The sequence below is a fragment of the Emiliania huxleyi genome (assembly GCF_000372725.1).
Source record: "Emiliania huxleyi CCMP1516 unplaced genomic scaffold EMIHUscaffold_105, whole genome shotgun sequence".
Classification (NCBI taxonomy): Eukaryota; Haptophyta; order Isochrysidales; family Noelaerhabdaceae; genus Emiliania; species Emiliania huxleyi.
The window spans coordinates 229,442-256,591 of NW_005202113.1; the positions used below are offsets into that span (position 1 = coordinate 229,442).

General features: G+C 66.3%; 8 protein-coding genes across 8 annotated transcripts; 4 read left to right on the top strand and 4 right to left on the bottom strand.

The window, feature by feature from the left end:
- Positions 1-3,090: 3,090 nt before the first annotated feature.
- Positions 3,091-6,017, bottom strand: EMIHUDRAFT_108564 (hypothetical protein; the record flags this gene model as incomplete). The annotated part of the gene is made up of 6 exons (XM_005792739.1): positions 3,091-3,205; positions 3,275-3,710; positions 4,833-4,860; positions 5,175-5,218; positions 5,347-5,478; positions 5,678-6,017. The coding sequence occupies 6 exons, from the start codon at positions 6,015-6,017 to the stop codon at positions 3,091-3,093; spliced, it is 1,095 nt and encodes a 364-aa protein (XP_005792796.1).
- Positions 6,018-7,011: 994 nt separating this feature from the next.
- On the top strand, positions 7,012-9,033 carry EMIHUDRAFT_69760 (hypothetical protein; the record flags this gene model as incomplete). The annotated part of the gene is made up of 7 exons (XM_005792740.1): positions 7,012-7,626; positions 7,816-7,940; positions 8,001-8,175; positions 8,261-8,412; positions 8,503-8,560; positions 8,681-8,908; positions 8,974-9,033. The coding sequence occupies 7 exons, from the start codon at positions 7,012-7,014 to the stop codon at positions 9,031-9,033; spliced, it is 1,413 nt and encodes a 470-aa protein (XP_005792797.1).
- Positions 9,034-10,072: 1,039 nt separating this feature from the next.
- Positions 10,073-11,905, top strand: EMIHUDRAFT_79380 (hypothetical protein; the record flags this gene model as incomplete). The annotated part of the gene is made up of 1 exon (XM_005792741.1): positions 10,073-11,905. The coding sequence occupies one exon, from the start codon at positions 10,073-10,075 to the stop codon at positions 11,903-11,905; it is 1,833 nt and encodes a 610-aa protein (XP_005792798.1).
- Positions 11,906-13,769: 1,864 nt separating this feature from the next.
- EMIHUDRAFT_51153 (hypothetical protein) lies at positions 13,770-16,118 on the bottom strand (the record flags this gene model as incomplete). The annotated part of the gene is made up of 3 exons (XM_005792742.1): positions 13,770-14,042; positions 14,154-14,726; positions 14,817-16,118. Coding segments are annotated over 3 exons (2,148 nt in total), but the record flags the coding sequence as incomplete, so codon positions are not given.
- Positions 16,119-18,255: 2,137 nt separating this feature from the next.
- EMIHUDRAFT_361041 (hypothetical protein) lies at positions 18,256-19,024 on the bottom strand (the record flags this gene model as incomplete). Its single annotated transcript, XM_005792743.1, has 1 exon — positions 18,256-19,024. A coding segment is annotated over one exon (769 nt), but the record flags the coding sequence as incomplete, so codon positions are not given.
- Positions 19,025-20,832: 1,808 nt separating this feature from the next.
- Positions 20,833-21,522, top strand: EMIHUDRAFT_222835 (hypothetical protein; the record flags this gene model as incomplete). The annotated part of the gene is made up of 2 exons (XM_005792744.1): positions 20,833-21,237; positions 21,304-21,522. 2 exons carry the CDS (start codon positions 20,833-20,835, stop codon positions 21,520-21,522), a joined length of 624 nt encoding a protein of 207 aa, XP_005792801.1.
- A 321-nt stretch (positions 21,523-21,843) lies between these two features.
- EMIHUDRAFT_108568 (hypothetical protein) lies at positions 21,844-22,970 on the bottom strand (the record flags this gene model as incomplete). Its single annotated transcript, XM_005792745.1, has 3 exons — positions 21,844-22,142; positions 22,244-22,846; positions 22,919-22,970. The coding sequence occupies 3 exons, from the start codon at positions 22,968-22,970 to the stop codon at positions 21,844-21,846; spliced, it is 954 nt and encodes a 317-aa protein (XP_005792802.1).
- A 3,474-nt stretch (positions 22,971-26,444) lies between these two features.
- EMIHUDRAFT_46864 (hypothetical protein) lies at positions 26,445-26,909 on the top strand (the record flags this gene model as incomplete). The annotated part of the gene is made up of 2 exons (XM_005792746.1): positions 26,445-26,549; positions 26,625-26,909. Coding segments are annotated over 2 exons (390 nt in total), but the record flags the coding sequence as incomplete, so codon positions are not given.
- Positions 26,910-27,150: the final 241 nt, after the last annotated feature.

A 27,150-nucleotide genomic window follows, 5' to 3' on the forward strand; every position in this document is an offset into this window, starting at 1 on the left:
CGAGACGGGGGCGAGGAGCGGTGTGAGGGCGCCATGTGCCCGGGCGACGGGCTGAGGGGCCGCTACACGGGCCGCAGAGCTCACCAGCGCCGGCACGGTGGCGCTGGTAGCGATGGTGCTGCTTGTGGCCGCCTTTGGCAGTACCTGACCGAGGGCTGACTCGCGACGGCAACGGGGCGGCGAGCCGGGTGGCGGGGTGCGGGGAGGAAGGAGGGGACGCGCCGCGAGAGGGGGGGAGGGGCGCTCTCACGTCTGGCTGGCCCGCCCCGACCCCCACGGGGTCGGGATGGTCGATGATGCTGCTCTAGGCGGTCGTCCCGGGTCGCCAGACCGGTCCTGCGGCGGAGTCGGAGGGTGAGGGGCAGGGGCACGGCCGTGCGGCGGAGGGGACGCGCATCGCGGAGCTCGCAGCAGCCCGAGAGGGCCCGAGCCCGGCCAGAGAGTTGCCCACCGCTCGGGCCAAAGAGACAGCGTCGCTGGAGCTGCGCCCCGCGGCCATTTTGTACAGGTCCTGGCTTTGGTTTCACAACACGTTTGGTCCTCGCTATGGTACGGCTCACCAGATGCGACAGGAGGGCTAAAATCCGGAATATAGACTGCCAAGAGGGTGCTCTAGGCCGCGAAGACACCACACACGGTCTCCCTACTCATGCGCGGCTAGCAGGAGGGTGCCAAAAATGAGGTGGCGTCGCCCTGAATAGACGCTGCTCTGGGACGCCGGGACGGCGATGCCACCTGACGCCGACGGCGGATCCACGATCGCTCGTGGCGCGCGGCGCGGCGTGGCGAGCCCCGCCCCTGGGGTTGAGCAGCGTGTGGGTGGGTCGTCACCACACTGCTCCGAGTAGTCAGAGCGGCGTCGCGTTTAGTGATACGCCGCTCACGCCATTTAGAGCGGTGTCAGCTTAAAGCAATCGCTGCTCTTACTAGCTAGAGCAGTGTTCACTTAGCAAAGTCCCGCTCTGAAGAGGAGGAGCGAAGGAGAGCGCGGCTGAGGGAGGCGAAAGCAGCCTCTCCGCGGAAATTGACCGCTCCCGCTATGTTGAGCGGTGTTGCACTGACTTGACTCCGCTCGAACGTGTTCGGTCGGTGTTTTTCTGAGCAAGAGTCCGCTCTGAAGGTTGCAGAGCGGAGTCTTGTTAGGCAAACGCTGCTCTGTGTTGTGTAGAGTGGGATTTAAGCTTGAAGACGCTGCTCTAGCAGTACTAGCACCATCGAGCGGGGTTGCTGAGATAGAACACGGCTCTGAGATGCGAGAGTGGCGTTGCGCGTTTTGCTTTTGGCCCTCAGCCGGGAGGGGGAGGGGTGGTCAGAGAGACGCGGCGGGCCGGGGAGAGAGGGGACGCGCGCGCCTTCGAATACTCACTCGTGGCGCCGGCCGGCTCGCAGGGGCCGCCAGCGCCGCTACGGAGGCGCTGCCCGCCGGGAAGGTGCTCGGGAGGGGCGCTGGTCACTCCCCGCGGCGGCGCCTGCGGCTGGAGGGACGTGGGCTTGGGCCGTGTGAGCAGCGCGGGCGAGAGAGGGACGGCGCGCGGCTCCCAAACGAGCCGCACGGGCTTCGTCTGGGCCGCCGAGGCCACCTCCTTGGTCGCGGCGGCGGGCGTGATGGCGAGGTGGGCCGAGGCAAGCGTTGAACGTGCCGCCATGCGCCCCTGAGGAGGGACGAGTGCGTGGGGTGCCACGGGGCGGGGGGAGCGGTGAGAGGAGAGCGGTGGGCACCCCCACGAGGGCTGCGCGGACGCCGCCTGACCCCCCCGAGCCCGCCGCTGGCGGTGTGGGGGCGGCACGGTCGAGCGCGCTGGTCGGGCGGGCCGTCCGAGTCGCCTGAGCGGTGCTCTGCCGGCCGGCGGACGCGCGCGAGGGTGGCCCGACAGGGCTCAAATTACGGAGCCGCTCCCCGGCCGTCCCGGGCGCCTGTCACGCAGGCCGATGGCCCAGCCGTCCTGTGAGTGGCTGGAGCGAAGGGGGGAGAGCTCAGGAGGGCGACGGGTCAGGGAAGGGGGCGGTGATGCGGTGCGGCGGGGTCTACTCGGCGGCGTGTAGAGAGGAGGTGCTAAAAGGCGACTATAAAGAGGCGTCTACGGGTGATATGGTGCGCCACGACGGCGGGAGAGCTCTCTCCCGCCGCCCCCGCGGGCCGCCCCGAGGGGCCGTGCAGCCCATGCCCTCAGGCGCCGCTGTCGCGGGCAGAAGCGCAGCCGGGAAGGTGTCTCGGGCGCCATCTAGAAGGAGCCGACCCGGTCGCGTATGGGAGGCAAGCGCGAGCGGGTGGAGGGCAGCCTCGACCCACCTACGGCGTTGTCGTGTTGGAGGGTGTGTGGGCGACCTTCCTTTGAATCAGGAGCGTCGCCGCGCGCCGCCATCGCCCGCCGTGTGCTTCTTTGCCGGTGAGCGCGCGACGCAGGCACCTATCGTCAGAGGGGGGGAGGGTGAAGCGCGAGCGTTTCGTCGACCTAGGAGCCGCGGCAAGCGGCATGTAGCCCACTGATAGCCCCGACCCAGGCCCCGTAGCTTCAGATCCCGAGCGCCGGGTCGAGATAGCCGTCGCGAGACCAGGATTCAGGGTCGCGGGCGGTCAGCAGTCCAAGAGTCCAGTCGAGCGCCTAAAACAAACCATGCTGAAGGGTCGCAAAAGCGCGGCCCAGCCACCTCTCGGCGGTGGTCGACGGCTGTCGCGGAGCCCGACAGCCGCGACAGCGGCGGCCGAGCCAAGGCGGCGGCCGAGCGGATGCTGCTCGTCGAGCCAGCGGCTGCCGCTGGCGACGAGGGGGGTCCGGGACCGCGTGTTTGGGGGCGGGTGGTGCACCGGCTCGACGCCGGGCGAGCGCAGCGCCCTCCAGTCGGAGCGGCTCGGGCGAGCGAGGCGGTGGCTCTATGGGCGTTTAGAGGGGCGCCCATCGCTTCTCGCAGCTCTGCAACGCTGACTTTGGGGTTTCGACGATACGCCCGCAATATTTCTCAGATTTATTTTGCATGACCTGTAGGTTATTAGGCCCGCATGGCGCATGGCCCATGGCGCATGGGGGGCTGGCCCGGCTGGCGGGGGCGAGAGCGCTGTGGTCGGCCGCGCCGCGCCCCCGCGCCACGACTTCACCGGTCGGTCGCATCGGTCGATCCGGCCGAGTAGGCTCCAGCGCTGGAGGCGTAGCCAGAGAAGGTGACCGTGGAGCGCCGGATCTCGTGGGCGAGCAGCTCGTAGTCGTACCTGCTCACACCCGAGGCGGTGTCAAGAGGCGCTCTGCGCGGCCGGGCGAGTGCTCAGGCAGTGTCGCACTGGGCGCGCTGCTTCTCGCGCTCGAGCCGCTCTATGACGACGTCCGCACGCCGCCGCTCGACGTGGCGCGCGAAGAAGGCGCGGCGCAGGATGACCTCTGCGCAGTGGCCGATGGCCGCCCCCACGACGTTTGCAACCACCACGTACAGCGTGTCGAAGGGCTGGCCGAGCTGCGTCCAGCCGCGTGAGTCGCCTCCCCAGCCGGAGGTGGCGAGGGAGAGGGTGACGCAGGCGTGCAGCACGAGGCGGTACGCGAGGCCGACGTGCGACAGGTGCAGCATGATGAAGAGCAGCGCGAACTCGCCCGACCTGGCCAGTGCGGTGTCCTTTGCGACCTGCGGGTGCAGGCCCGGCACGGCGAGGGCGAGCCGCTGCAGCGAGGTGCCAACCACGATGAGCAGCGTCAGGATGCGCGATCCGAGCCATGCGCGCGCGCCTGGTCGGCGAGGTGGACGTGGATGGTGTGGCGGCTCAGGAGCTGAAAGACGCACAGCGGCGCCCAGATCAGCGAGATGGGCGTCAGCGACGAGTCGTGTGCGACCGCCGCTATGTGGTGTGCGCCCATCAGCACAATGGCAAGTTGGTGAAGCAGGTAGGCGTCGCTCCAGCTGCGCCGCCGGAGCTCGGTCTCCAACGACTTGTCGCGGAAGCTCATTGAGAGCCAGTGAATCGTGCCGTCTGGTGTGCCGTCGTCAAGAACGGACGAACAATTTTCGTCAGGCTCGTTGTTGCCGGCACCCTCGGCGGCGGCGGCGGCGGTGCTGGTTGAAGCGTTGCTGAGCTCTTTCTTCACCTTACGATCACACCCACCGACGGTGTCGCCACTGAAGCGCACGCGCCGTGACATGGCCGCCAGGGGTGGCGAGGGAGCGGGCAAGCGGGCCGGAGTGGGAGGTGGTCCGGCAGGGGTGTTGGTCCGGGTCACGTCGTTTTCTTTTATGTGAGAGCCGAAGAATGAAATTGAAAGTAAAACACCAAGAAGCCAAAACGCGGGCGTCGTCAGTCGAAGTCGCGCTCGGCATGGCCGGTGGCCTCGTCGAGAGCGATCATGTGCGCCATGACGCGCTCCCGCTGCGCGTGCGCCGCCCGCGTCCTCTCCCCGGCGGCGACGGCGGCGCGCGCCGCCAGCTCCTCCTCCGACGGGCCGAGCGGGCGTCCGCCTACAGAAGAGGGAGCGAGAGCGTTCCGGGCTCTGCCTCCCCCACGCCTCTCGACTGCCGCCGCCGCTCTGCGCGCGCGGGGCGGGCGGGCGCGCCGTGAGAGAGCGGCGCGATCGACACCTGCGCGGCGCGGAGGGCAGTGGGGCGGCGTGGCGAGTGGGGCCGGTGGCGGCGGCGGCGAGGCAGGGCGCGGGCAGCAAGGAGGTGGAGGGTGGCAGGGGATGGGGGGGTGGCGGGGTGGAACGGCTCTCGCGTCGCGTCGGAGGAGGGAAGAGCAAGAGGGTGGTGAGATGTCAAATCTCGGCTAGATGTCGGCGCTCTCTCGCCTCTGTCGCGAGGTCGGAGAGGAGCGTGCCGTCGGTGTAGGACCCGTGCATGGACCCGTGCTGAGAACCGACCTGCGACCTTGTGGTAGATCCGCTGCACCTGGGCGGCGGGAGTCAGAGGGGCTCGGGGGGTCGGCTTCTGCAGCGGGGCCCTCTAGGCGCCCGTGCCAGACACACCGCTGCTCGGCGCGGCGACGGCCTCCCCCCTCGCCGCCGTCCGCAGCGCCATCGCCCGCGTGGCTTCCTCCGCCGTCGGCGTCGTCGCCGCCGCCCCGGCTCCGCCTCCGCTGGCTCTGCCTCTGGTGCCTCTGGCGCGCCTGCGGGGGAGCCACGCGAGAAGAGCGGTGTGGCAGCCTTGCCTGTGGTGAAGCCCCACGTCGCGGCCTAACTCGGCGGGAGCTGGCGGGCGGTGACCTGCTTTTTGCGAGTCGCGAGGGCCGCCGCCGCATCTCCCGGCTCTGCCACGAGGGGGGGGCAAGGGGCGGGGGAGGTGAGGAGGCTCGGGCCCTGGCAGTCGCCCGCGGTGTGGCGACAGGGTCGGGGCACAGCGGGCTCCAGCGGCGGGGGGGGTCGGCCGGGCGCGAACCTTCCGACCCGTCGACTGAGCTGGCCGCCTCTGCCGCGCCGGGCGTGTTGCCGACTCCCCACAGCTTGGACGAGCAGCGGGGGCGGGCAATGTCGCTGGCGATCTCGCTGCCCCGCTCCTCCTCATCTGGCCCTGCGGGGCGGGAGGCGGCGGGAGCGGAGGGGTGGGATCACGGGGCGGGACTAGGCTCTAGGGGCGGGAGGTCTCGGGGTCGGATCCGTAATGGGGAGGGTGGCGGGGGGCGCTCGTGGGGGCGGCGGCGGGCGCAGCTCGCCGTGCGGGTCGGAAAAGACAGCCGCCGTCGCAGCGGCCGCGAGCGCGCGGTGCCCACCGTCCCCGCCGTCCTGCCGTGAACGCTGTGGACCCGCCGCGGACGGCCGATCGTCGTGCAGACTCCCTCCGCACACCGGGTTCTCCTCGTCCTCGTCCTCCAGCCGGACCGGTACCATGTGGCGAGGCAGCTGGACCGGTGACTTGCGAGCCGAGGCCCTGGCCCCGCCTGCTGCGAGGCCTGCGCCCCGGAGCAGGCTGACCGCGCCTCGAAGCCGCTCGGCAATCACGAAGCAAGCCGTGACCGGGCTGGCCACATCGGGCGGGACGACGGCCCGGAACAGTAAGAGATTGAGCGTCAGCGAGGAGACAAGCAGGACGGGTAGCAGGAGATCCCACATACACCTGTCTGTGTGTATGTATATGTTTGACCGCGCTTAGCTAGTCGCCGTTCACATAAACGCACAACTCCGTCGCCGTTCACACAAAAATACAACCACGGACCCAAGACGCACAGCTCAGACAGTCGAGAAAGGGATAGACCGCAACGACAGTCAGAAGTCAGCGCTGGGTCCCAGGGCGAATGCGATGACGGCCTCTAGTGTGAGCTCTAGCTAGTGAGCTCATCGCTACTAACTATATGCAGCGAGTTAGTTAGGAGCCGACCGACCGACCCAGCGACCCTCGCGTGCGTCCGGTGCTCACCGACGGCCGGGCGGGCCACCCGCCCACGCGCCGCCTACGCGCAGCGCGTGCGCCGCAAACTCGCCCGCCGACAGCGCCGGCCAGTCGCCATCGGCCGTCGCGAGAGGCCTGCCCGGCTGTCGCCGCGGGGCCCCCACGAACAGTTCAGTCGCCGTTCACATAAAGGCGCCGCCAACGCAAATGGCAATGTTTTTCCGCTACCAGCACGCACCGTGACAGAATTGTGCACGCTTGGAAAACGCTGTGCTGCGAAGAGCCAGCGGCCCCTTGGCCATGCTCGTCGCTTCCGTGACTGGAGCCACTATCGCGGCCGGCGCGCTGTACCTGTACACGACGAGAGAGAGCTCTCCCGCGAAACTCATCGCGGAGAGCAAGCGGCTCTTCCGCAAAAAGGCATACGAGGCCAGCCTCGCTGCGGCGACCGAGGCGTGCCAGCTGGCGGCCGACGGCTCGCAGCATCGGACCGCGCTGCTGCACCTCGCCGCGCTTCACCACGCGATGAACAGATTCGACGACTCTCTCGCCACGCTTGACAAAGTCGAGGCTGTCGTGACGGACGACCTCGACCTGGTGCCGCTGCTCCACGCGAGGGCTGAGGTGCTCGAGGCGGCAGACAGGCCTCTCGAACTCGCGGCGGAGCAGCTCGCCCGTGCGCGCGACGTCCGACGGCGGGCTGCCGGACCCGAGTCGATGGAAGCGGCGTACGCTGCGTTCAATCTCGCCCGAGTGCTCACGCTGCAGTCGCAAAAGGCAGAGGACGCCGCGGCGCTGCTCCAGCAGGCAGAGTCGCTCGTGCTTGAGGCTCACGGCATCGCGCTCGCTGCCGGCGACGCGACTCAAGCTGCCACGTTCGTGGATGAGATCCTCGAGCTCCTCACCGCCGACTCCGCCGCATGCGCCACGGCCTCCCAGCTCCGCGCAGCCTACCTCGAGGCGAGCGGCGAGGAGTGGTCGCCCAAGCCACTGGACGTCCTCATCGTCGGCGCCGGCGCCTCGGGCGTCGGGATGGGGATCCTGCTGACCAAGGTCTTCCGGCTCCGGCCGCAGCGCGTGCTGCTCGTCGAGCGCGGGGGCGGGGTGGGCGAGTCCTTCCTCCGCTGGCCAAGAGAAATGCGCTTCATCTCGCCCTCCTTCAACCAGCAGGGCTGGACAAAGTCCTTCGACCTCAACAGCGTTGTGTACGGCACGTCGCCCGCATTCACGCTGCACGCCGAGCACCCCACCGGCGAGCAGTACGCCCGGTACCTCCGCGCACTCGCCGAGCGGGCGAAGCTCGCCGTCCGGACCGGCACCGAGGTGGAGGCGGTGAGGCGGCGGCCAGACGGCAGCTTCGAGGCCGCCTCGCCCCTCCGATCCGCCCGCCACCCGCTCCGCCCGCTCCGCCCGCTCCGCCCGCCCTGCGCCCCCCGGCTGACAGTCTGCCGCCGCGCGCTGGCGGCAGGTGGAGGTCGGCCCAAGTAATTAAGAGTTGACCCTGCTTTGCGCTGGCGCCAGGTGGAGGTCGGCCCGGCCGGAGACGACGGTGGCGGGGAGCGCACGGTCCTGCGGAGCCGGTACGTGGTCTGGGCGGCGGGCGAGCTCCAATCCCCGCGCGAGAGGCGGACACATGTCCAGGACAAGTGACGACATGCCCGCGACACCCGTGCGTGCATAGGCGAGTTCCAGTACCCGCGCGCGAGCGGCCCTCTCTTCCCAGGCTGCGAGCTCTGCCTGCACAACTCCGAGGTCCGCAGCTGGAAGGAGCTGCCCGGCGACGACTTTGTCGTCATCGGCGGCTACGAGAGCGGGATGGACGCCGCGTCCAACCTCGCGGCGAGCGGGAGGCGCTTTCGCCGACTGAGCAGGGGCGTGCACGTTGATCAGGAAGAGAGGACGGCCGCCGCGAGGTAGGCGGTGCTCCGTCGTCTCCTCGACGGCCTACTGGCGCGTGGCCACCGAGGACCCCTCGACCGAGCTCGCTCCCTACACGGCGGAGCGGGTCCGCGCGGCGTGCGCCTCGCCCACCCCGCCGCGCCTGCTCGCGCCGCTGCGGGTCTTTGCGGTCGAGCGGGCCGGGCGAGGCGACGCGGGCGGATACGTCGTGCGGGCGCGGTGGGGTCCGCCGGCAGAGCACGCTGGCGGCGAATACCGGGCGCCGCTGCAGCCCGCCTCCGCTGCCGAGGAGGCGCCCGCCGAGGGGAGCGAGGTGTCGCTGTGCACGCCGCAGCCGCCGGTGCTATGCGCTGGCTTCGAGGGGAGTGTTCTCTCGGGGGTGGCGAAGGGCTTGTTCGAGTGGGGCGCGAAGAAGGAGAAGGGCAACCAAGACGAGGGCCCCGGCGAGGGCGGTGAGGGCGGCGAGGGCAAGGAGACGGGGGGCGAGGAGAAGGATGGCGCAGCTGCAGGGTGCGCCGAGGGCGCCCCGCTTCTCACAGAGCAGGACGAGAGCACAAAGACGCCGGGCCTCTTCCTCGTCGGGCCGGCCGTGAGGCACGGCGAGCTCTCCTTCTGCTTCGTGTACAAGTTCCGGCAGCGCTTCGGGATCGTGGCCGACGCCATCGCGCGGGGGCTTGGGCGCGACACGAAGGAAGCCGTCGAAGAGTGCCGAGAGGTGCGAAACGCCGCCGCCCTCCACCTCGCCCGCCTTGCGCCTACACTCGCCGTCGCCCCGCGCAGATGAATATGTTCCTCGACGACTTCGAGTGCTGCAAGGCGGCGTGCGGGGAGTCGTGCTAGACAGAGCGCCGTGTGGGGAGATATGAACGCTGGTTTGGATTTTATCGAGCGTCCTCAAACGAATCCGTTTTTCTCCTGAGCCTTAGGGAGATTTGCAATCATAGAGCAAACAGCAAAGAGCAAGCCCCGCCCCTCGTACGTCCCTCGCACAGACATCTGAAAGGTGAAGGACCAGAGCTTCGAGCTCAACCTTCAAGCTTCATCGCCAATTTGCGCGCCACCTAGCAACATGTCCATGTTCAGCAACAACAGCCCCAACTCGCCGCTCTGCCCACCGCCTTCAAGGGACTACATCGCAAAGGCGCGCGCGTCGCCCAAGAAGCTCGCTCCACTCGTTCTGCCGTCCGCCGACCGCGACACCGGCGACGACGCGACCAATGTGCCTCGCGGCAAGATCGAGATGCAGCCTGCACTGCTCGCGGAGTTTGCCGGTCTGATCGATGCTATCGGTCCCGCCATCTGCCAGCTCCTGCCGGGCGAGGCCGGCCTCGCCAAGGGTCTCCAGCACATCTTCAAGGCCGTTGTGGACGCCGCGGGTGGCTCGCTGGAGGCCGTCACCTGCCTGCTCAAGGAGCTGTCCACGGGGCACCTCTTTGACGGCATCAAGCATTTCCTGAGCAACATCGCGACGACGGTTGGCTGCACGCTCGATCAAGTCTACCAGGCCGTGCAGGCGCTGCTCGGCGGTGTGGAGGACCTGACCGGCTCGATCGGCGAGATTGTTGAGTGCATCCTCAAGAATGTCGGCGAGCTGCTCTCCGAGATCAAGAATGGAGTTGTCGCGCTCCTCAAGTCCATCCTTCCGACCAAGCTCTTCGCCAGCATCGAGGCGCTCGTGGGCGGCATTCTCCGCGAGGTGTCCAACCTCGTCGACCTGCGCTGCCTCTTTGAGAACATCGAGCACCTCCTGTGCACGGTCTTCTCGGCGGTGCGCTTTCTGCTTCACAACGTCGCGTCGATCGTCTTCACCATCCTCTGCGACACAAAGAAGGTCGTGGATGGCGTCCTCGTTGCGACGGGCAAGGTTGTCAGCGACGCCATGGGCCTCGTCAAGGAGATCCTGGGCGACGTCTTCCGCCTGGTCAGGCACGCCCTGTGCGAGGTCGCCGTCTTCCTGCGGGGCCTCTTTGGCGGCGTCTCGGGCTTCCTCTGCCACCTTCTGCTCGACATCGAGCAGCTGCTCTGCTCGATCCTCGGCGGCCCGCACCACTGCCTCGGCGCCGTCGACAAGATTGGCTGCGCCATCGGCAAGGTGTTTCCGGCCATCGAGCAGAGCGCGTTGTGCCTCTTCGGCCACATCCAGCGCAAGGGCGTGGACAGCAAGGGCGCGCTCAAGCTTTGCCTGCACGAGGTCTCTGGCAACTTCCTCTGCAATCTCTTCACCGAGCTCAAGGGCTTCCTTGAGATGGTTGCCAAGGCCGTCGGCTGCACACTGTCCGACGTCTTCGCGGCGGTCCGGATGATCCTGAATGGCGTCGCGTGCGAGACAAGCAAGATTGTGAGCTACATCCTCGCCAACGTGGGCTGCCTGTTGGATGGGATCAAGAAAGCCATCGGCTGCCTCCTCAAGAAGGTGCTGCCGGCGGGGCTCTTCTGCGGCATCGAGAAGCTCCTCTCCACCATCCTTTGCAGCGTCGCCAACCTGGTCGACCTGCGCAAGCTCTTCCGCGGGATCTGGGGCCTCGTCAGCGAGGTGCTCTGCTTCACCAAGTTCCTGCTCGCGGGCGTCGGCTGCCTCGTCCGGGAGATTCTCACCGAGAGCGGCGAGCTCGTCAACGGCGTCCTCTGCAAGACGGGCAAGGTTGTGCACAACACGCTCGAGCTCGTCAAGGAGGTGGTGGGCGACGCGCTGTGCTACGTGCACGGCCTGCTGCAAAAGGTCGGCTGTTTCGTGGAGGAGCTGCTGGGCAGCATCGACACCTTCCTCTGCTGGCTCTTCACCGAGGTGTCCAAGCTGGTGGGCGCCATCCTGCACGGCGTTTCGTGGATCCTCGGGCAGGTCAACAAGATCTTCCCTGCGATCTGTGCGCTGCTGCCGGGCATCGACTGCATCGTCAGCGACATCCTCTCGGGCGTCGCCTGCGTCGTCCAGGACGAGCTCGATCAGGTCAAGCTGCTTCTGGAGTCGATCGGCTGCGCCGTGGCGAAGATTCTGAAGCCGATCCGGTGCTTCCTCGAGATGATCGCCAAGGAGGTGGGCTGCACGGTGAAGGAGGTCTTCTGCGCCGTCAAGGCGCTGCTGTGCGGCGTCGGCGGTCTGGTCGGCAAGACGCTCAGGATTGTGCAGTGCATCCTCGCCAACGTCGGCCGGCTCGTTCAGGACGTGCTCGCGGGCGTCGTCTGCTTCCTGCAGAAACTCAACCTGCCGTCGATCGGCGAGAAGATCGCGGCGCTCGTCGGCACCATCGTCTGCGAGGTGAGGGACCTGGTGGACCTGCGCGGACTCTTCTGCAAGATCGCGGCGCTGCTGCACGGCATCTTCGACTTCACCTGCTGCCTGCTCAAGAATGTCGAGTGGCTAGTCTGCACCATCCTCGGCGACGTCACGGCTCTCGTCCGCGACGTGCTCGGATCGGTGCTGCACGAGCTGTGCGTGATCCTGGAGGACGTGGCCGTGTTTGTGTACTGCACGCTCGGCGGCGTCAACTGCCTCGTGTCGGCCATCTTCCACGACGTCATCTGCCTGCTCAAGGGGATCCTTTGCCCGAAGCACGACTGCTGCCCCGGGACGGCCAAGAGAATGGGCTTCTGCTTCGTGTTGACCTGCTCAACGGGCTCAACATGGCCTTCGAGCCCTGGCTGGGATACATCAAGTGCGGTCCGGGCTACGGCCTGCTCGCGGTCCAGGTCAAGCCCTTTGGCGTGCCGCTGATCTACGGCAACGTCTGCGGCCCGGTGCCCTCCTGCCCGGCGCCGCCGCAGCCGCCGGCGTGCAAGTAAAAAAAAAGGGCCACGGCCCGCTCACTGGGATCTCGACTAGCCCCCATGCATAGCCATAGCAGCATGTGCGGCGGAGACAGAGCACAGTTAGTCATGTGTGGCACATTGAGAGGTCGTGTGTGTCGTGCATGTGTGTGTCTGTCCTCATTGAGAGGTTTGTGTTGTCGCTGCATTGTTCATTCTAGACCCCATTAGCACTCGACCTGGCAGCACCCGGAGATTGCGGTCTTACCAGGGTGCTACGTAGGGATGTTGGGGGGGGGGGGTGAAACTCGGTCGTCCCGCGCCTCCCATTGGCCAGCCGAAGCACAAGCGCGAGCTCCAGGCTCCACAAACGAATGCCGCTCACGGCGCTGCTCATCTTACTGACAGTGCTCGAGCAGCCTGCTGATCGCACCGATCTCGAGTTCCGCCTCAGCCGTCTTGAGCAGCAAATGGCCGGGCTCCGGTCGCAGCTTCACAGTGAGAGAGAAGCCGCACAAAGGCAGCGCCGCCTATCAGAGGCATTCCCACAGACGGACGAGGAAGTGGCCACCTTCGAGATGATGGGCGAGCGCTCGCGGATGTCCTTTGGCGCGCTGGGGCACGCGTCCTCGGTGCTGTTAGAGCACGTGGCTCCACGCCTCCTCGCAGTTAACGGCACAATCGACCTTGCAGACGATGTCCTCCTGGGCGGTGTCTCGTTGATCCAGCTGCTTGCCGGCTGTCAGTGTGTGCCGTGACATACCTGCCACTGTCGGCATGAAAGAAACATGTCGAAAACAAGCATTGAACCGCTTAGACCCTACCCAAGCGTCTGAGAGAGTTCCGTCGCTCGTCCTCTCTCGCAGAGAGGACTCAGTTTGCACGCAACATGGCCAAGCGAACACACACACCACGCGCCGCGCTGTACCGTCCTCCATGCCGATCATCAGAACTCTCGCCCTGCTGCTCCCATTGCCTGTGCTCACGATGACGGCAGAGCGCTCGTGAGGCAAAGGATCTGCTCGGCAGTCATGTCTGGCGGCCAGCCGGGGGGCACGGATCTCGTCTCGGTCGGCTTGGCCACCCGCACCTGAGAGGGCCACGCCACGGTTAGAGTAGTGCGGTATCTAGAGCAGAGCTATCACCTCTACGGCACGCACCATCGGCGGCGCGTCGTAGCGAAAGAACGTCTTCGCCAGCTGCGAGTGCGCCAAAGGCGGCGGCAATCCCTTGGGCAGCGGGTGCGTCTGCGCCATCGCTGACTTTGGCTCGCTCTGCGGCGAGCCATTCGTCATGGAGCACCGCTGACTACTCTCTTTGTCCACCGAGCCCAACGCTCCGGTGCGCGTGGGCCGCAAGTTGTGCGCCTGCGCCTTCTCCGCCTCCTTGCGCGCCAGCTGCAGTGCGCGCTTTGCAGAAGCCTGCGCCGCTGCCACACGTCTCTTCTCCGACGCTTCCCTCGCCAGCCACTCCTCCGCCAGTCGGCGAGCGCTCGCAATGAAGCGCTTGCGCGCCAGCACACGCCGCATGCTGCGCTGGATCTCAACCGTTGCGCGCTTGACGCGGACAAACTGCCGCCGCGCTACGTGCGAGCGCCAGCGAGCGGAGAGAGTGCTGCCAGCGCGCCAGCGGCGCGCGGCTTCCGTCGCAACAACGAGGCACGGTGCCGCAACTGCGCCGCGCGCCCCGCCAGCGACAGCGCGAGAAATGGACTCCTCGAGTTCCCGGGCACCCTCCGGCTTGAGGAAGACACGCGTGCGGCCGAGCGCGATTGCGCCGCGTGGAATTCCGAGGAGCGGTATCATGTTGCGGCCAAAGTAGGCACGGTCGATGGTGCGTTGGTCAAAACCCGCAGGCAGAACCGCGCTGATCATGCCGAAGAGGCTCTCGTACCGGACGCGCGACGTGTAGGCAAGCTTCATCACTTGCACAGCCTCGTGAGTCCCTGCACAGCGCAACTGGCGCAGCACGGTCGAGGGTGAGAATGCGTCCGGCTGGAGCTGGCAGTTCGGCTTGACGCAGCGGACAAAGTGCAGGCGCGAGGCACGCAGCACCCCCATCAGCTCGTCTAAGTTACAGACAAAGTCCCGGGCGACGGATCGCACCTCGAGACGGCGGGCGCCGGAGGACAGCGTCGCGTCCTTCACGCGTTGCGTCGCAGACGCCGGCGGGCGCTTCAGCGCTGGGGAGGGATCGCGCGACGAGTCGGGTGTGACGTGCGCCAATGAATCGCGGCGGCGGTCGGCAGCCTCGCCAAAAATGTCGACGACGAGCGGCGAGGTGGAGGTTAGCATGATTTGGTGCAGCTCCGACACGAGCGAGGAGTTGTTCTTGTCGAGCCACGTCGGCGAGGTGCTACCGACAGCACCCCCAGCCTTGTACGTGACGTCGCCCGCAAAGTGCCGGATGACGAAAGCCTCCTCCGCGCGCAGCCTTCGCGGGACGGGCAGAACGCGCGCCGACGCGGCACCTTTGGTGCGTGCCGCCTCCTTGTTGGCGCTGAGGAAGAAGGACTCCTCGCGAGCACCGAATAGGCGAGTCGACGAGTCGAGAAGCCACAGGATGCCGTTTGGCCGCTCAGCGATAGCGGCGATGCAGCTGCTCGCGTCGGGGAGATCCAGCCGCGGAAAGGGCACGCCCTCCGCGATGTGGATGGCTCGTTCGTCGGTGAAGACAGTGTGCACAAACAGCTGATGCAGCTGTTCGTTGGCGTAGTTGATGCAGAGCTGCTCAAAGGAGTTGGTGTCGAACGACTCAAACCCAAAGATGTCGAGGAGGCCGATGCAGTCCTCGTTCGCCCTGCGGCTGCTCGCCGGCGCAGACTCTTTGCAAGGAGCGGTCCACGCATCCTTCTTGCTGCCGAGGTGAGTTGGGCGGACGGCCGCGAGCGCACGGTTCATGCGGCGCACGAGCCAATGGAAGAGGTTGCCGTAGATGGCCTTTGCCAGCGAGTCGCGGCAGCGCGCTGCCTCGGTGGGCGAGAGGAGCTTGGCGAGCGGCGACTCAACGGTTTGGGTGGCGGCGGCGAGGGTGGCGTGGCCATTCACTGGTCGCGTGGTCAGGTAGCGCTTAAGCGGCGCGGCTGGCACGCCCAGCGCGGCTGCTGCCGCCTCGAGCATGGCTGAGTCCTTGATGCACGCACCTTCTCTCCCCGAGTCGTCCTCGACGAAGGAGACGTTCCCGAGGCAGAGCACGGCGCCAAGGAGCGTGAAGACGCCTCTCTGGGCATCACCCTTGACACCGATCGCGTCGAGCGAGGCGCGTAGGTCCGCGAGCCGCGACTCTGCCTCCAGACGGCTCGTACCGGTTGGCGGCGCGGAGCGGCGGCCACCAAGGTAGGCATACTCAGAGACCGTGGCATGCGGCAGAGCTGCCTCGCGCCTCTCCTGGTCGCTCATGCCGAGTAGCATAGACTCGAAGACGTGAAAGTTTCGCTCGACGGCCGGGTCGTGGTGCACGACGCGTGAGCGCTCGAGCAAGTACGTCGAGATAGAGACCGAATCGAAGCTTCCGCCGCACATCCCGATGGAGACAAACTTGCAGAACCGGGACGAGTTGCGGTTCCGCGCCGTGCGAGCGTTTCCGAGGGCCTCGAGTGCCGGTCGGCAGGCGAGAAGCACGCGCCCGATCTCCTCCACCCATTCAGAGGGCTTCTCGGCTGCGGGGTGGAGCGTGCAGGCGGCACGCCAGGCAAGGTACTCAGAGAGGAGCTTGACGGCCACCGACTTGCCCGCGCCCGACTCGCCCGACACGATGATGGCCTGCTGAGTGCGCGGGTAGAGAACTGAATCTGCCGTGGCACCGCGGTAGGCAGCCTCACCCACCGCGTAGAGGTGCGGCGGCGCCTTGCCAATCTCGCCCGTGGCAAACGGCTGCATGATCGACTGCCCGTAAAGGTCCTCCCTCGGGCGGCACGGGTTAGTGGAGATGAGCAGGTTGGCCACCCACGTATACACCTCCCCGCGGCGGTTCCGATGCTGCAACGCCGCAAGCACAGTCGCCTCATTGAGAGCCGGCAGCGAACAGAGATCGGGCGACTCCTCGGAGGGGGTCCAGTTGCCCGCTGGCATCACCTCCGCCACAGGTACCGACCGCTTCTCATTGTTCGCCATCTGCAGGGTCACTTGCAGAGGAGTCACCTTAACAACACGGCCGAGCACAAAGGCGTCATCAACCGACTCCGACGGAACGACCGCGACATACGCCTCATCGCCCGGCCGGAGAGACGCGACGCTCTGTTTGTGCGCTTCCTCCACCGTCAGTGCCTCTGTCGTGCTCTTCGAGGGGCCAAGATTGAGGTGTGAAGGCTGCAGTGGTGCAGACCCTGCCGGTGAGGTTCGAGCCGGCGGTGCTTTGCTGGCCGTGCCCCGACCGGGTGAGCTCATCGGCGACGGGTTGAGGCTCTCACTTGGGCTTGTGGTGGGCGACGTTGCCGCCGTACGTGTCTCTAGCTTGGCGGTGCCAGCCTTCTTTCGCCCGAAAAGCCCCATATGTTTTGGCCGATCTGCCCGCTGCAAGGGGTTCGCGGCCAGAAGTGAAACGTCCGGCTTGATTGAAATCACGTCGTTCATCTCACTCAACGTGATCTGTGATAAGGGGGCCGCCCACAGGCGCATTTTGTATACCGAGGCGGTGCCCGGTGCCGAACCTGTCGGACCTTAAGACAGCGTTGTAGATCCCTGGGCGAGGGTGGTGGAGGTCAACGTGCTCATCACTGGCTCATCACACCTCATCAGTGACATATCATATTCATATCACGCCAGCACCACGCCCGGGTGTGCGGTGAGCTTGCTGGCTTAACTCCAATAGTGCTCAAAGTGCCGTAAAAAGCAATGTGAAGTTTGAAACCTCCTCTTTCCAGTTTCGCCTGCCTGGAAGACGCTCCGGCGCCTAACTCTATTAGCAACTAGCCCAAAGCGCTGCGACTTGCAGAAGAGGGTGGGGGTGGGGAGCGGAGCCCCTTGACCCGGCGAGTCTACCGGAGCGTCGCGGCGAGGACGTCCGTCGCCTTGTGCACTATGTACACGCCGCGGCCCATCGTCGCGGCCACGAGCGTGTCATCGAGGGGCTCGTGCGACAGGCCTGCCACGAGCACCAGCGGCAGATCCGAGCAAGCGCCGAGGCGTTGCCACGAGGCCGCGGCCGAGCCCTTCTCCGCGGACGTCACGAAGACACCCGTTGCGGTGCCGACGAGCAGCGCCGTCTTGGTGCCCGCCTTGTCGAGGGGCAGCAGGAGCAGCGCCGACGGCCGGATGGCGCCCACCACTTTGGTGGCCTGCCGCAGGTTTGCGGTGACGTCGGTCCAGGTCGCGCCCGCGTCGTGGCTCAGCCAGACAGCCTCGGGACCCTCGTTGTTGATGACGGACGTCCAGCCGGTCACCGCCACGAGACTCGAGTCGGCCGGGGAGACGGCGAGCGAGACGGTGCGGTCGTGCGAGGTCGGGCCGAGCACGTAGTTGTAGTCTCCCTCGGCGTCCCGCCGGTACTCGAAGATGATTGGCGCGGCGAAGCGCGTCGGAAGCGGCCGCGCCACGAGGACGCCGTCGCTCGCGGCCGAGCGGTGCATCAGGCTGGTGTCGTTCATCGCGACCAGCACCGACTGGTCGGCCTTCCCTGCGGTCACGCCGCCAGCGACGAGGCAGTAGACGTGGTCCGTGGCAACCTCGAGCGTCGGCGGCTGCACATCGGCCGGCTTGGCGACCGAGTACGGGACGGCGAGCCGGTAGATGCCGCTCGTCTGGAGCTTCGCCTTCGAGCCGGCGCCGCTCGCCGCGTAGAGCAGGACGTCGGTCGGCCGGCCCTGCACGAGTGCAAACGGCTGCACGAAGAAGGGGAACTGCAGAGTCGAGAACCAGCTCAGGAGCGGGACGCCGACAAAGCCGACCGGGTCGGACCAGAAGCCGAACCCGTACGAGGGAGCGTCGTCGCGCCGTGGCGCGTCCACGTCGACGAAGTTGCCCAGGTTCTGCGTCGCGCCCCACAGGCGAGGCGCCGGCGCCGCGGCGTCGACGGCGGTGACCGTGCCGTCCCCATGGATGAACCCCGCGGCCATCGTCGACGCGTTTTGAAACTTGAGCGAGAGCTGGACGTCGTTGTCCTGCGCGCCGGCGACGAAGCGCTTGCCCACCGGGTCCCAGTGCGCGCTCACGTACTCCATCGCGCCGGTGTCGCCCGCGAGAGACACCCACTTCCCGCCCTTCTTCTCGGGCGAGGTGCGCAGGAAGGCGCCGCCGTCGTTGAGCAGCAGCAGCGACTCGGTCGTCGGCTCCCAGTAGTATTGCCTGCAGTCGGCGTGCGGCTCCGAGCCGTCGCTCGTGTCGTCGGCGCCGGAGGGCACCCACTTGCCCTCGGCCCACCTGACGCGCCACACCAGCGCGTCCGCGTTTCCCGCGACGAAGAGCAGCGAGTCGTCCGCAGGGTGGACGAGCAGCGCCATCCGGTCCTTGGGCATGCCGTCGCGGTCGAGGCGGGCGGGGCCGCCGGGGACGCGCGACCACGCGGCCGTGCGAGATCTAGCTAGAGACGTACCGCGAAGACGTTCGTGGGTGCGGCGCGGCGACGACACGTCGCTCAGCGGCCGGCTGTAGATGGCGCTGGCTGTGTCGGACAGCTTAGCGGGGTTGACCGTCAGCGCTCCGACAAACACCGTGTTCTTGCCGACGGCGAAGGTCGGGTAGAAGGGCGTGCGCGCGTCCCAAGTCAGCCCCTCCGCGAAGGGCTCCCAGCCCTCCGCGTCGCTCCCTCCGGAGCGCGAGAGGAGCACCGACGAGACAGCGCTCACCCACGGCAGCGCCGCGAGGACCAGCTTCTTGCCCGCGTCGAGGGCGACCAGGTCGTAGACGGGGCGGGTGAGCGACCGCGTCCAGCTTGCGCCGCCGTCGTGCGTCGCCCACACGCCTCCGTCGTCTCGCGAGTGGAAGTGGGCGCGCGCGCCGACGAGGAAACTGGTCGGGCTCTGGATGACGATGGCGGATATGTAGTAGTTGGCGGGGAAGGCACCGAGCATCGCCCACGTCTTGCCGGAGTCGCGCGACAACATCAGCCCGCCCCAGTCTCCGCTGTTGGCGGCCATCCAGTCCCAGCCCATCTCGCTCGACGTCGCGCCTCCGCAGCCGGCAACGACGGTGGCGCCGGCGGCCGCCATCGCAGAGATTGAGGTGCAGGCGACCGGCTGCCCGTCCAGCACCTGCTGCCAGTGCGGGCGCGGCGTCGCGAGGATGTCAGGCGAACGCCAGATGCCGCCGTTCGCGGTGGCGACGAGCCATGCGGTGCCGTTGAGGTGTGCCATCGCCTGAGCGGCGCCTGCAGAAGCAATGCCCGTGAAGGCGCCGGGCGTGGAGCCGGCGGTCGAGTACGAGCCAGGGCCAGCGTGGCCCCAGGGCGCGGGCGAAGAGGGCGTGTCGCACGGGAGGGCGGCGAACACGAAGGCGGGGAATGGCAACATACACACAGATATACCTGGGTAGCGGCGGCCCGGGAGTGCTTGTGTCTGTCGGTTGTCCTTGTGTTCACAGCGCCGATGTGAGCGTTGTCAGAGCGGTGTTTCGACACCGATATCGTTCAAGGAGAACGCTGATTCAAAATCCGCTGTTCACACTTCACAGGTAAGTGTAATCCTTGTTATTGAAGAAGAAAATACGTTCACACAAAAACACAACCACGGACCCAAGACGCACAAGCTCAGGCAGTCGAGAAAGGGATAGACCGCAACGACAGTCAGAAGTCAGCGCTGGGTCCCAGGGCGAATGCGATGACGGCCTCTAGTGTGAGCTCTAGCTAGTGAGCTCATCGCTACTATATGCATGCAGCGAGTTAGGAGCCGACCGACCGACCCTCGCGTCCGGTGCTCACCGACGGCCGGGCGGGCCACCCGCCCACGCGCCGCCTACGCGCAGCGCGTGCGCCGCAAACTCGCCCGCCGACAGCGCCGGCCAGTCGCCATCGGCCGTCGCGAGAGGCCTGCCCGGCTGTCGCCGCGGGGCCCCCACGAACACCACGCGTCGGATGCGGTGCCGCGCGAACTCGCGCGCAAAGTGCACGCCCCACGCCCGCCGCAGCGTCGTAGCGAAGTAGGACCGCGCCTCCTTCGCGCTACGCGCGCCGATCCGCCTCCAGTGCTGCTTGGATGCCGAATCCACCACACAGTCGAACAGCTGGTGCAGGTCGTCCGACGCCTCCGCGTAGGCCCCGACAACGAGGCTGCGCACGGTGCCAAACGAGCGCAGCACGGAGGAAACGGCGTCCCTCGAGCCGTTGTTCCATGCCTGCACGTGCGTGTTCACACAAAAACACAACCACGGACCACGCTCGCAAAAGAATTTCCCACCTTGTGCGTACTGGCACAACTAAAAAGAATGGAACCCACCAAAAGAAACATTGATTTGCCAACAACATACCTGTAAAAACCAAAAGAAACACTCGGGTTGCAAACGTGCCCGCTAGAGGCTGCCCCCCGAGGTATGTGTGTATGTCCAGCGTCGACTTCGTGTGCTCCGAAGAGCAGGCCGCGCTGGTGGAGCAGGTCCGCGAGCAGACAGGGAGTGCAGAGCCTCGACATGTGCTCATGCGCTTTCTCGTCGCCCGCGACTGGGACACCGGTGCGGCAGTAAAGCAGCTGGCGGCGACAATGCGTTGGCGTGAGGAGCACAAGGTGGACCAGCATCGCCGGCCCACGCAAGGGCTGTGCGGCAAAGACACCAGCGACTGGCTGTCCTCAAGGCCGGACGGCCATCTCGTCGTGGGCGGAGTCGAGCTCTGGCCGGCCTTGCGGCAAATGGTGCTCGGAAACCATGAGGGAGCGTGGATCTTTTTCGGCAGCCCTCCCCCATTCTTCGGCCAGCCGCATGTCACGCCCTTCTCCTACGGTTGATATGCTGCTTGTTAGGTGGGCCGTGCATGGCGCTCGGGCACGATAAGCAGGGCCGGCCCATACACTTGCAGCGAGCGGGAGTCGCCAGTGGCAAGCGAATGGCGGAGGCGTGCGCGTATTTCGGGCGTGAGTGGCAGCAAGCCTTCATGTCGCGCAACATCTTCTTCCAGGAGTTGCAGGCGGCCCGCATGGAGGATGCGACACAGCGCTTTGGCCACCTGGTGACACAGCAGGTTGTCATCATGGACATGGCAGGCATGAGCTTCCGACCGGACCAGCGCGCGCTCACCATTTTCCGTGATTTTGCGGGCATGATGTCGCGAAACTACCCCGAGACCCTCTACAAGCAATTCATCATTAACGCGCCAAGAGTGTTCAGCGCGATCTGGCGCATTGTGCGCGTTTGGCTGGACCCAAACACGCGAGAGAAGGTGCGCTACGTTCGGCCCAGGCACACAGTTCTCCGCCCACCCACCTGCTCCTCTCGCCCGGTGCAGGTGCACGTACTGGGCTCCACCTTTGCACCAACGCTGCTGCAGCACATTGACGCGCACCAGCTGCCTGTCGAGTACGGGGGCACCAGCCCGTACAAGTTCCCCGTGGTCAAAAGCATAGGGGAGGGCGAGGCTCTCTGGAAAGCTGTTGTCCAAGAGTTCAACGCGCCAGAGCTCTTGTCGGAGACGGGGTGGATGGCTGCGCCTACCCCTCTTGGTTAGACCGTTCACACCCACCGAGGTCATTAACGCTCTAATCAGTTAGTGCGCTTTCCGCCTGCTGCTTTCGAGTTTCGTCATTCGTGTCGTATCCGCCTGTTTTCGTATACGCTCGCCGATGGAGCAAGACATTCAAAACGGTTGATGAGTAACCTGTCGCATAGTTGACACTCTATACGATGTCTCAACTCTTTCCTGGTCCTAAACAGCCGCGTCCGTGCTGGCTCGCGCCGAAGAGCGCACACACGCCCTCTTCCTCGCCTCTCGCGCACACAAGACAACCAAACGCCCCTCCCTGATTGATAGATACGGCGGAGCAATGGCTCACGCGGCTGCTTGCACGAGGCCCTTCTCGATCAACGAGTCGACAGCGTCCTTCAGCGCAACCTTGTACCCCTTCAGCTCCCCCAGCTCGGCGAGCGTGCGCGCCGAGTCCACCTTTCGCGCGGCGCCCTTCACCCCGGACGCGATGTTCTGCCCTTTGAGCGCGGCCACCGGGTGGTCCGGGTACAGCTCGGAGAGCGTCGCGAACACATCCTCGATCGTCACCATATCGGTGGCGATCAAGTAGCGGCCGTGGGCTGAGTCGTCGAGCATGCACTTGGCGTGAGCGGCGGCGACGTCTCCAACGTGGACGATCGCCAGGTCGGCCGCGCCCTTGAGGGTGTTTGTGCCCGACACGATGTCCTTGAGGCGCGTCATCGTTCCTGCGGTTGCATTCGACCAAGAGGTGAGAAGTTGGCGTGTGTAGCGCCGCTGAGGCGGGCCTGCGCGCCGTTGATGTTGGCCGAGGCGATCGGGCCGATGCACAGGTTGCCCGGCACGACGACACGCAGGTCGAGGCCGTTCTGCTGGGCAAAGTCCACCGCGGCCTTCTCCTGCTCCACCTTGCTCTTGACGTATGTGTAGTGCGTCGCCCACTGCGTCTCGAGGTTCTCCTTTGAGTCGTACACCTCCGGCTTGGACCACATCGTCTCGGTGAGCGTGCCCGAGTCGTTGCCGCACTCGACGGCCGCGAGCGAAGAGGTGAGGACGACCCGGCGCACTCCCGCCGCCTTGGCCGCCTCGAGGACCGTGAGCGTTCCCGACACCGCCGTCTTGAGGATGGCCTCGCGGTTGCCTGCCTCGAAGCCGTACTTCGGATGGACCGCCGCCATGTGGAAGAGGCCGTCGACGCCAGCGAGGGCCTTGACGAGCGCCGCAGAGTCGTCGAGCGAGGAAACCTCGACCACCTTGGCGCCGAGCGCTCCCACCTGCTCGCTGTAGGCCTTGGCGTCGCGCACAATGCCGAGCACGGTGTGGCCCTGGGCACAGAGGTCCTGGATCACTGCGCGGCGAGAGGCGGGACGGGGTGAGCGTCAGGGCGGCTCGAGGGTGCGATGTGCAGGGCGCAGCGCACGGTGGGCGGCGATGAAGCCATTGGAGCCTGTGATCGCGTACGTAGAGGGCATGGTGAGGCTGTCGGAACGACTGGGACTTGCGCGCAATCTTGTCTCGCCTTCGCGGAGTTTTCCTCGCTTGGTCAGGAAGTTCATCAGAAGAAAAAAGAAAGAAACTACACGTGCACGCCCTCCGAGCGGGGCGGGGTCTGCCCGTCGGGTTGCTGCCCTAATCCCACCAGGGGTTGACTGCTCTATTTATTTATTACATGCCTTAGGAAAATAATTTCCGCGGGTTGCTGCCTGCTAGGATTCCTAAAGGTACGCTTGATGCGAGTAGGAGTATGGGAGTGCCTTTGCTCTTCACAGATGCATTTCACTGAACTTCAACCCTGCAAGTTCCTTCCCTTTCCTCGCCATTTCCAGCGTGACTTGGACATTTTGCCCATCTTCCCACTGCCACCTCTCGCCCCATCCGCAGCAGTAGACGAAGCACCTCGCCGCTGCCTCTCGCCATCATGCAGCTCTCGCCAATCGACAACGTCACGCTCGCGTTTGGCGCGATCCTCGGCCTCGCGGTCGCGCGCACGCTGCCGAGCTGCGTATCGTACTACGCCTGGTTCAAGTCGTCCGGCCTCGACCTGGCCAACTACCGCGGGTATGGTCACGGCGCCTGTCGGCTATTTGGCATCATCCCCGCCCCCTTCCTCTCCGTCCGAGCGATGGCCGTCTCCGGCGTCGCCTTCCTCGCCCTCATCGTCGCGCCTGCTGCGCCCGGGCTTCTCGCCGCTCCGTGGCGTGCTCCCGCATACCTCGCCGCGCTGGCATTTTACCACCTCTACTTTTCGCAGCTGTACTGCGAGGCCCACATCGGCGCGCACGTCACCGTCCTGATTCCTCCCGCCCTCATCCTCCTCGCGCTTAGTCCGGCCCTCGACGAGTCGCCCGGCGCGCCAGCAGAGGCGGCCGCCTTCACCTGCTGGCTGATGAAGATTATCCTCACCTCGGCGTACTGCGGTGCCGGTGTCTGCAAGATCACGCACTCGCTACGGTCGCTCGCGCGCGGCAGGAGTTCGTGGTGCACTGGCTCGACTCTCCAGGCGTTCATCTTTGAGGCCATGTTTCTCTCGACCCCGCGCACGCACAGCTCATTTGGCGTCCCCACCCCCTTCTCCTACACGCTCCAAAAGCTCCACCTGCTGTACCCGCGCACCCTCCTCATGCCCGCCTCTTTCGTCGCCGTCGCCTTTGAGACGTTCGCTCCGCTCATGCTCCTCGCGCCGGCGCACATCGCCTCGGTCCCCTTTGCACTCGTCGGCCTCAAGTTTCACTACGGCATCGCGCTCCTGCAGAACATTGACTTCGTCTCCTGGTGGGCGGCGGCGTACGCCTTTCTGCTCGCCGATCCCGCCGCGTGGAGCAGCGGCCTCCTCGTCTGCCCGGTCGACGGAGGCGCCGCGCTCGGCCTGGCCGCAACCGTGTCGGCGGCGCTCGAGACTGCGCCGCTCCGCGCATCGCTCGCGCTCGCCTACGTCTCGATCCATGTCGCCGCGACTGTGTTGCTCCGCTTCTTCCCGGACGTTGAAATCTTGCCCCTCTCGTCCTTCCCCATGTTTGGGACGCCGCAAAACGTGTTTGACCGGAGGCTTCGCAAGCATTTCTGGCTGACGCACAAGCCGCACGCGACGGGGACTCTGAAGAACTACGCATTCCCGTTCACGCGCCCACACACGGTATTGCCCGAGGAGATTGCAAAGCTGCCGTTCAACTACCTTCTCCTCAGCCACGGCGGCAGCGAGAAGCCAGAGCTTCACTCCAACGTCGAGGTGACACCCGAGCTGCAGGTTTGCGGCGCAACCCCGTGCGGTGATCCTCCTCCACCCCTCCCCCCCTTCTCACATGCCCCCGTCGCCGCTTTCACAGGCGGCGCTCGACAAGATCCAGAGCCTTGGCAACCAGGAGCCGGACACCTTCGCCACCGACTCGTCTGCCGCACCGGCGATTCTCCTCGCTCTCGAGCAAGCCAAGGCGGCCTTCGACGCCGCACCTCGCGTCGCGCCCGAAGCCCCGCTGGTCGCCGCCACCCCACTCACCGAGGCCGCACTCGCCAGCGATGACACTGACAGCGCGGCTCGCGAGCTGCCGAGCACGACCGCTTGGGCGGTGCCCAGCGAGCTGCCCCTCGGCGAGCGGCTGCGGCTTTGCCTCGTCCGCTCCGTGATCAGCGCGGCGATTGCCCTCTTCAGCGCGGTGGATTTGATTTTCGTCGGCGTTTTTGCCGCCAGAGACGCCGCACGCCGGGCGATCTTTGGTGGGCCTGCCCGCGCCGGAGCATGCAAGCCTGCGGTTGTCGTTGTTGGCGGCTCGTTTGCGGGGCTGAGGGTTCAGCGCGATCTGTCCGCAGACTTTGACGTGACGCTCATCGATCCCAAGGAGTATTTCGAGTACACGCCGGGCGTGCTCCGCCTCTTCACGCAACCGCACAAGCTGCTCGCCCTCACGGCGCAGCTGCCGCGAAAGCACAACCGGTTGATCGTGGGCGAGGCGACCTCCGTCTCCTCTGAGGTCGTGAGCGTGCGTGACGCTGCCACGGGCGAGACCGTCGAGCTTCCATACGACTACCTCGTGCTCGCGTGCGGCGCCGGCTACCCGTGTGCGACAGTCAAGCCGGCGATGGCTGAAACGACGCTTGAGGCGCGGCAGGCCACGTGGAACGCCGCGTCTACCACTCTCGTCGCCGCCAAATCGGTCGTCGTGGTCGGCGGCGGCTTGGTGGGCGTCGAGCTGGCGGCCGAGATCGTCGAGGCACACCCACGCAAGCCACTGACTTTGCTCACCGGCGGCGACGTCCTCTGCGGCACCTTGCCGCGCAGCGTGGGGCGTGCGTCTCTCGCGTGGCTCGTCCAGCGCGGTGTGACGGTGCGCTTCCATGCGGCCGTCGACGACGTCGACACCGGCGCCGTGCGCCTCGCGAGCGGCGAGGTGCTTTGCGCCGACATCGTCTACGATTGCCGTGGCAATGGTCCCGGAAGGGCCGCGACCCTCTTGAAGGATGGGGCGGCGTCTGCGGCGACGGACGCCAAGGGTCGCGTCTTGGTCGACGAGACTCTCCGGTGCGCAGCGGGCAGCGGCCGCATCTTCGTCGCAGGGGATGCCATGAGCCTCCCATCGAGCGACGACCTCAAGCTTGGGCACACCGCCGAGCTCAACGCCGACGTGGTCGCAGACAACATCCGACACCTCTGCCACGCTGCCAAGGGTGGAGCCCAAGGTGTCGCGACCGGGCTGGCCACCTACCCATTCGGCGCCGTCGGCGCTTCGAAGACGCCGCGCGTCTCCTGCGTCTCGCTCGGCGAGGTCTATGGCGTCCTCTCGTTCAACGGGCTTGTGATCGACGGCGCGCTCGCCGCTGTCGTCAAGGCGCTCCTCGAGTGGACCAAGATCGCCGCCTGCGCTGAGCGACCAGTCGGCGTAGCGTTTTGGAAGTTTGGCGACGCGGCCGCCAACTGGATCTCTCGCACCATCCTGTCGCCGCCGCCGGCGGTGCGGCCACTAGTCCTCTACGACGGCGTCTGCCTGCTCTGCTCCACCTTTGTGCAGTTCGTCCTCGACAACGACGAGGAGGAGATCATCGACTTTGCTCCGCTGCAGGTACCGAGTCACTCGTGCCGCGGCTCGTCCGTGCGTCGCCCCACTCACTAGCTGCCCGGCCCGCCTTGTCCACAGAGCGAGGTGGGCCTCAAGGCGCTCAAGCAGGCCGGCCTCGAGGCAGACCTCTCGACTATGGTCCTCATCGACGAGGCGGGAGCACACGTACGCTCGACTGCCGCTCTCCGCGTGCTCTCGCGCTGCGGAGCGCCCTTCTCGCTTCTGTATGCGCTCATCCTGCTCCCTCGCCCGCTGCGCGACCTGGGCTACTCGTGCGTCGCGGCGGTGCGGTACCGCCTCTTTGGCAAGGACGACGGCGGCTCCTGCCGCCGCATGACAAAGGCGATGCGTGCGCGGTTCCTCGACCAGCGCTAGCCAAGCTCCGCCCTGTTTCAAACTCGGGGCTTTGAGAGGGAGGACAAGAGATGCGAGATGCGATGGACAGAAGGCGTCGCTGAAGATGCCGAGTCAATTTGTACGTGCGTGGGAAGTTGTTACACACTAGTGCCGTGTGAGAGAAGTGCAGCTGCGCTCCTCCCCGTCTCTCTGGAATGTGGACCCGTACTAATATACAAGTCTTGTGTACAGTAGTGTTAGCGCCTTA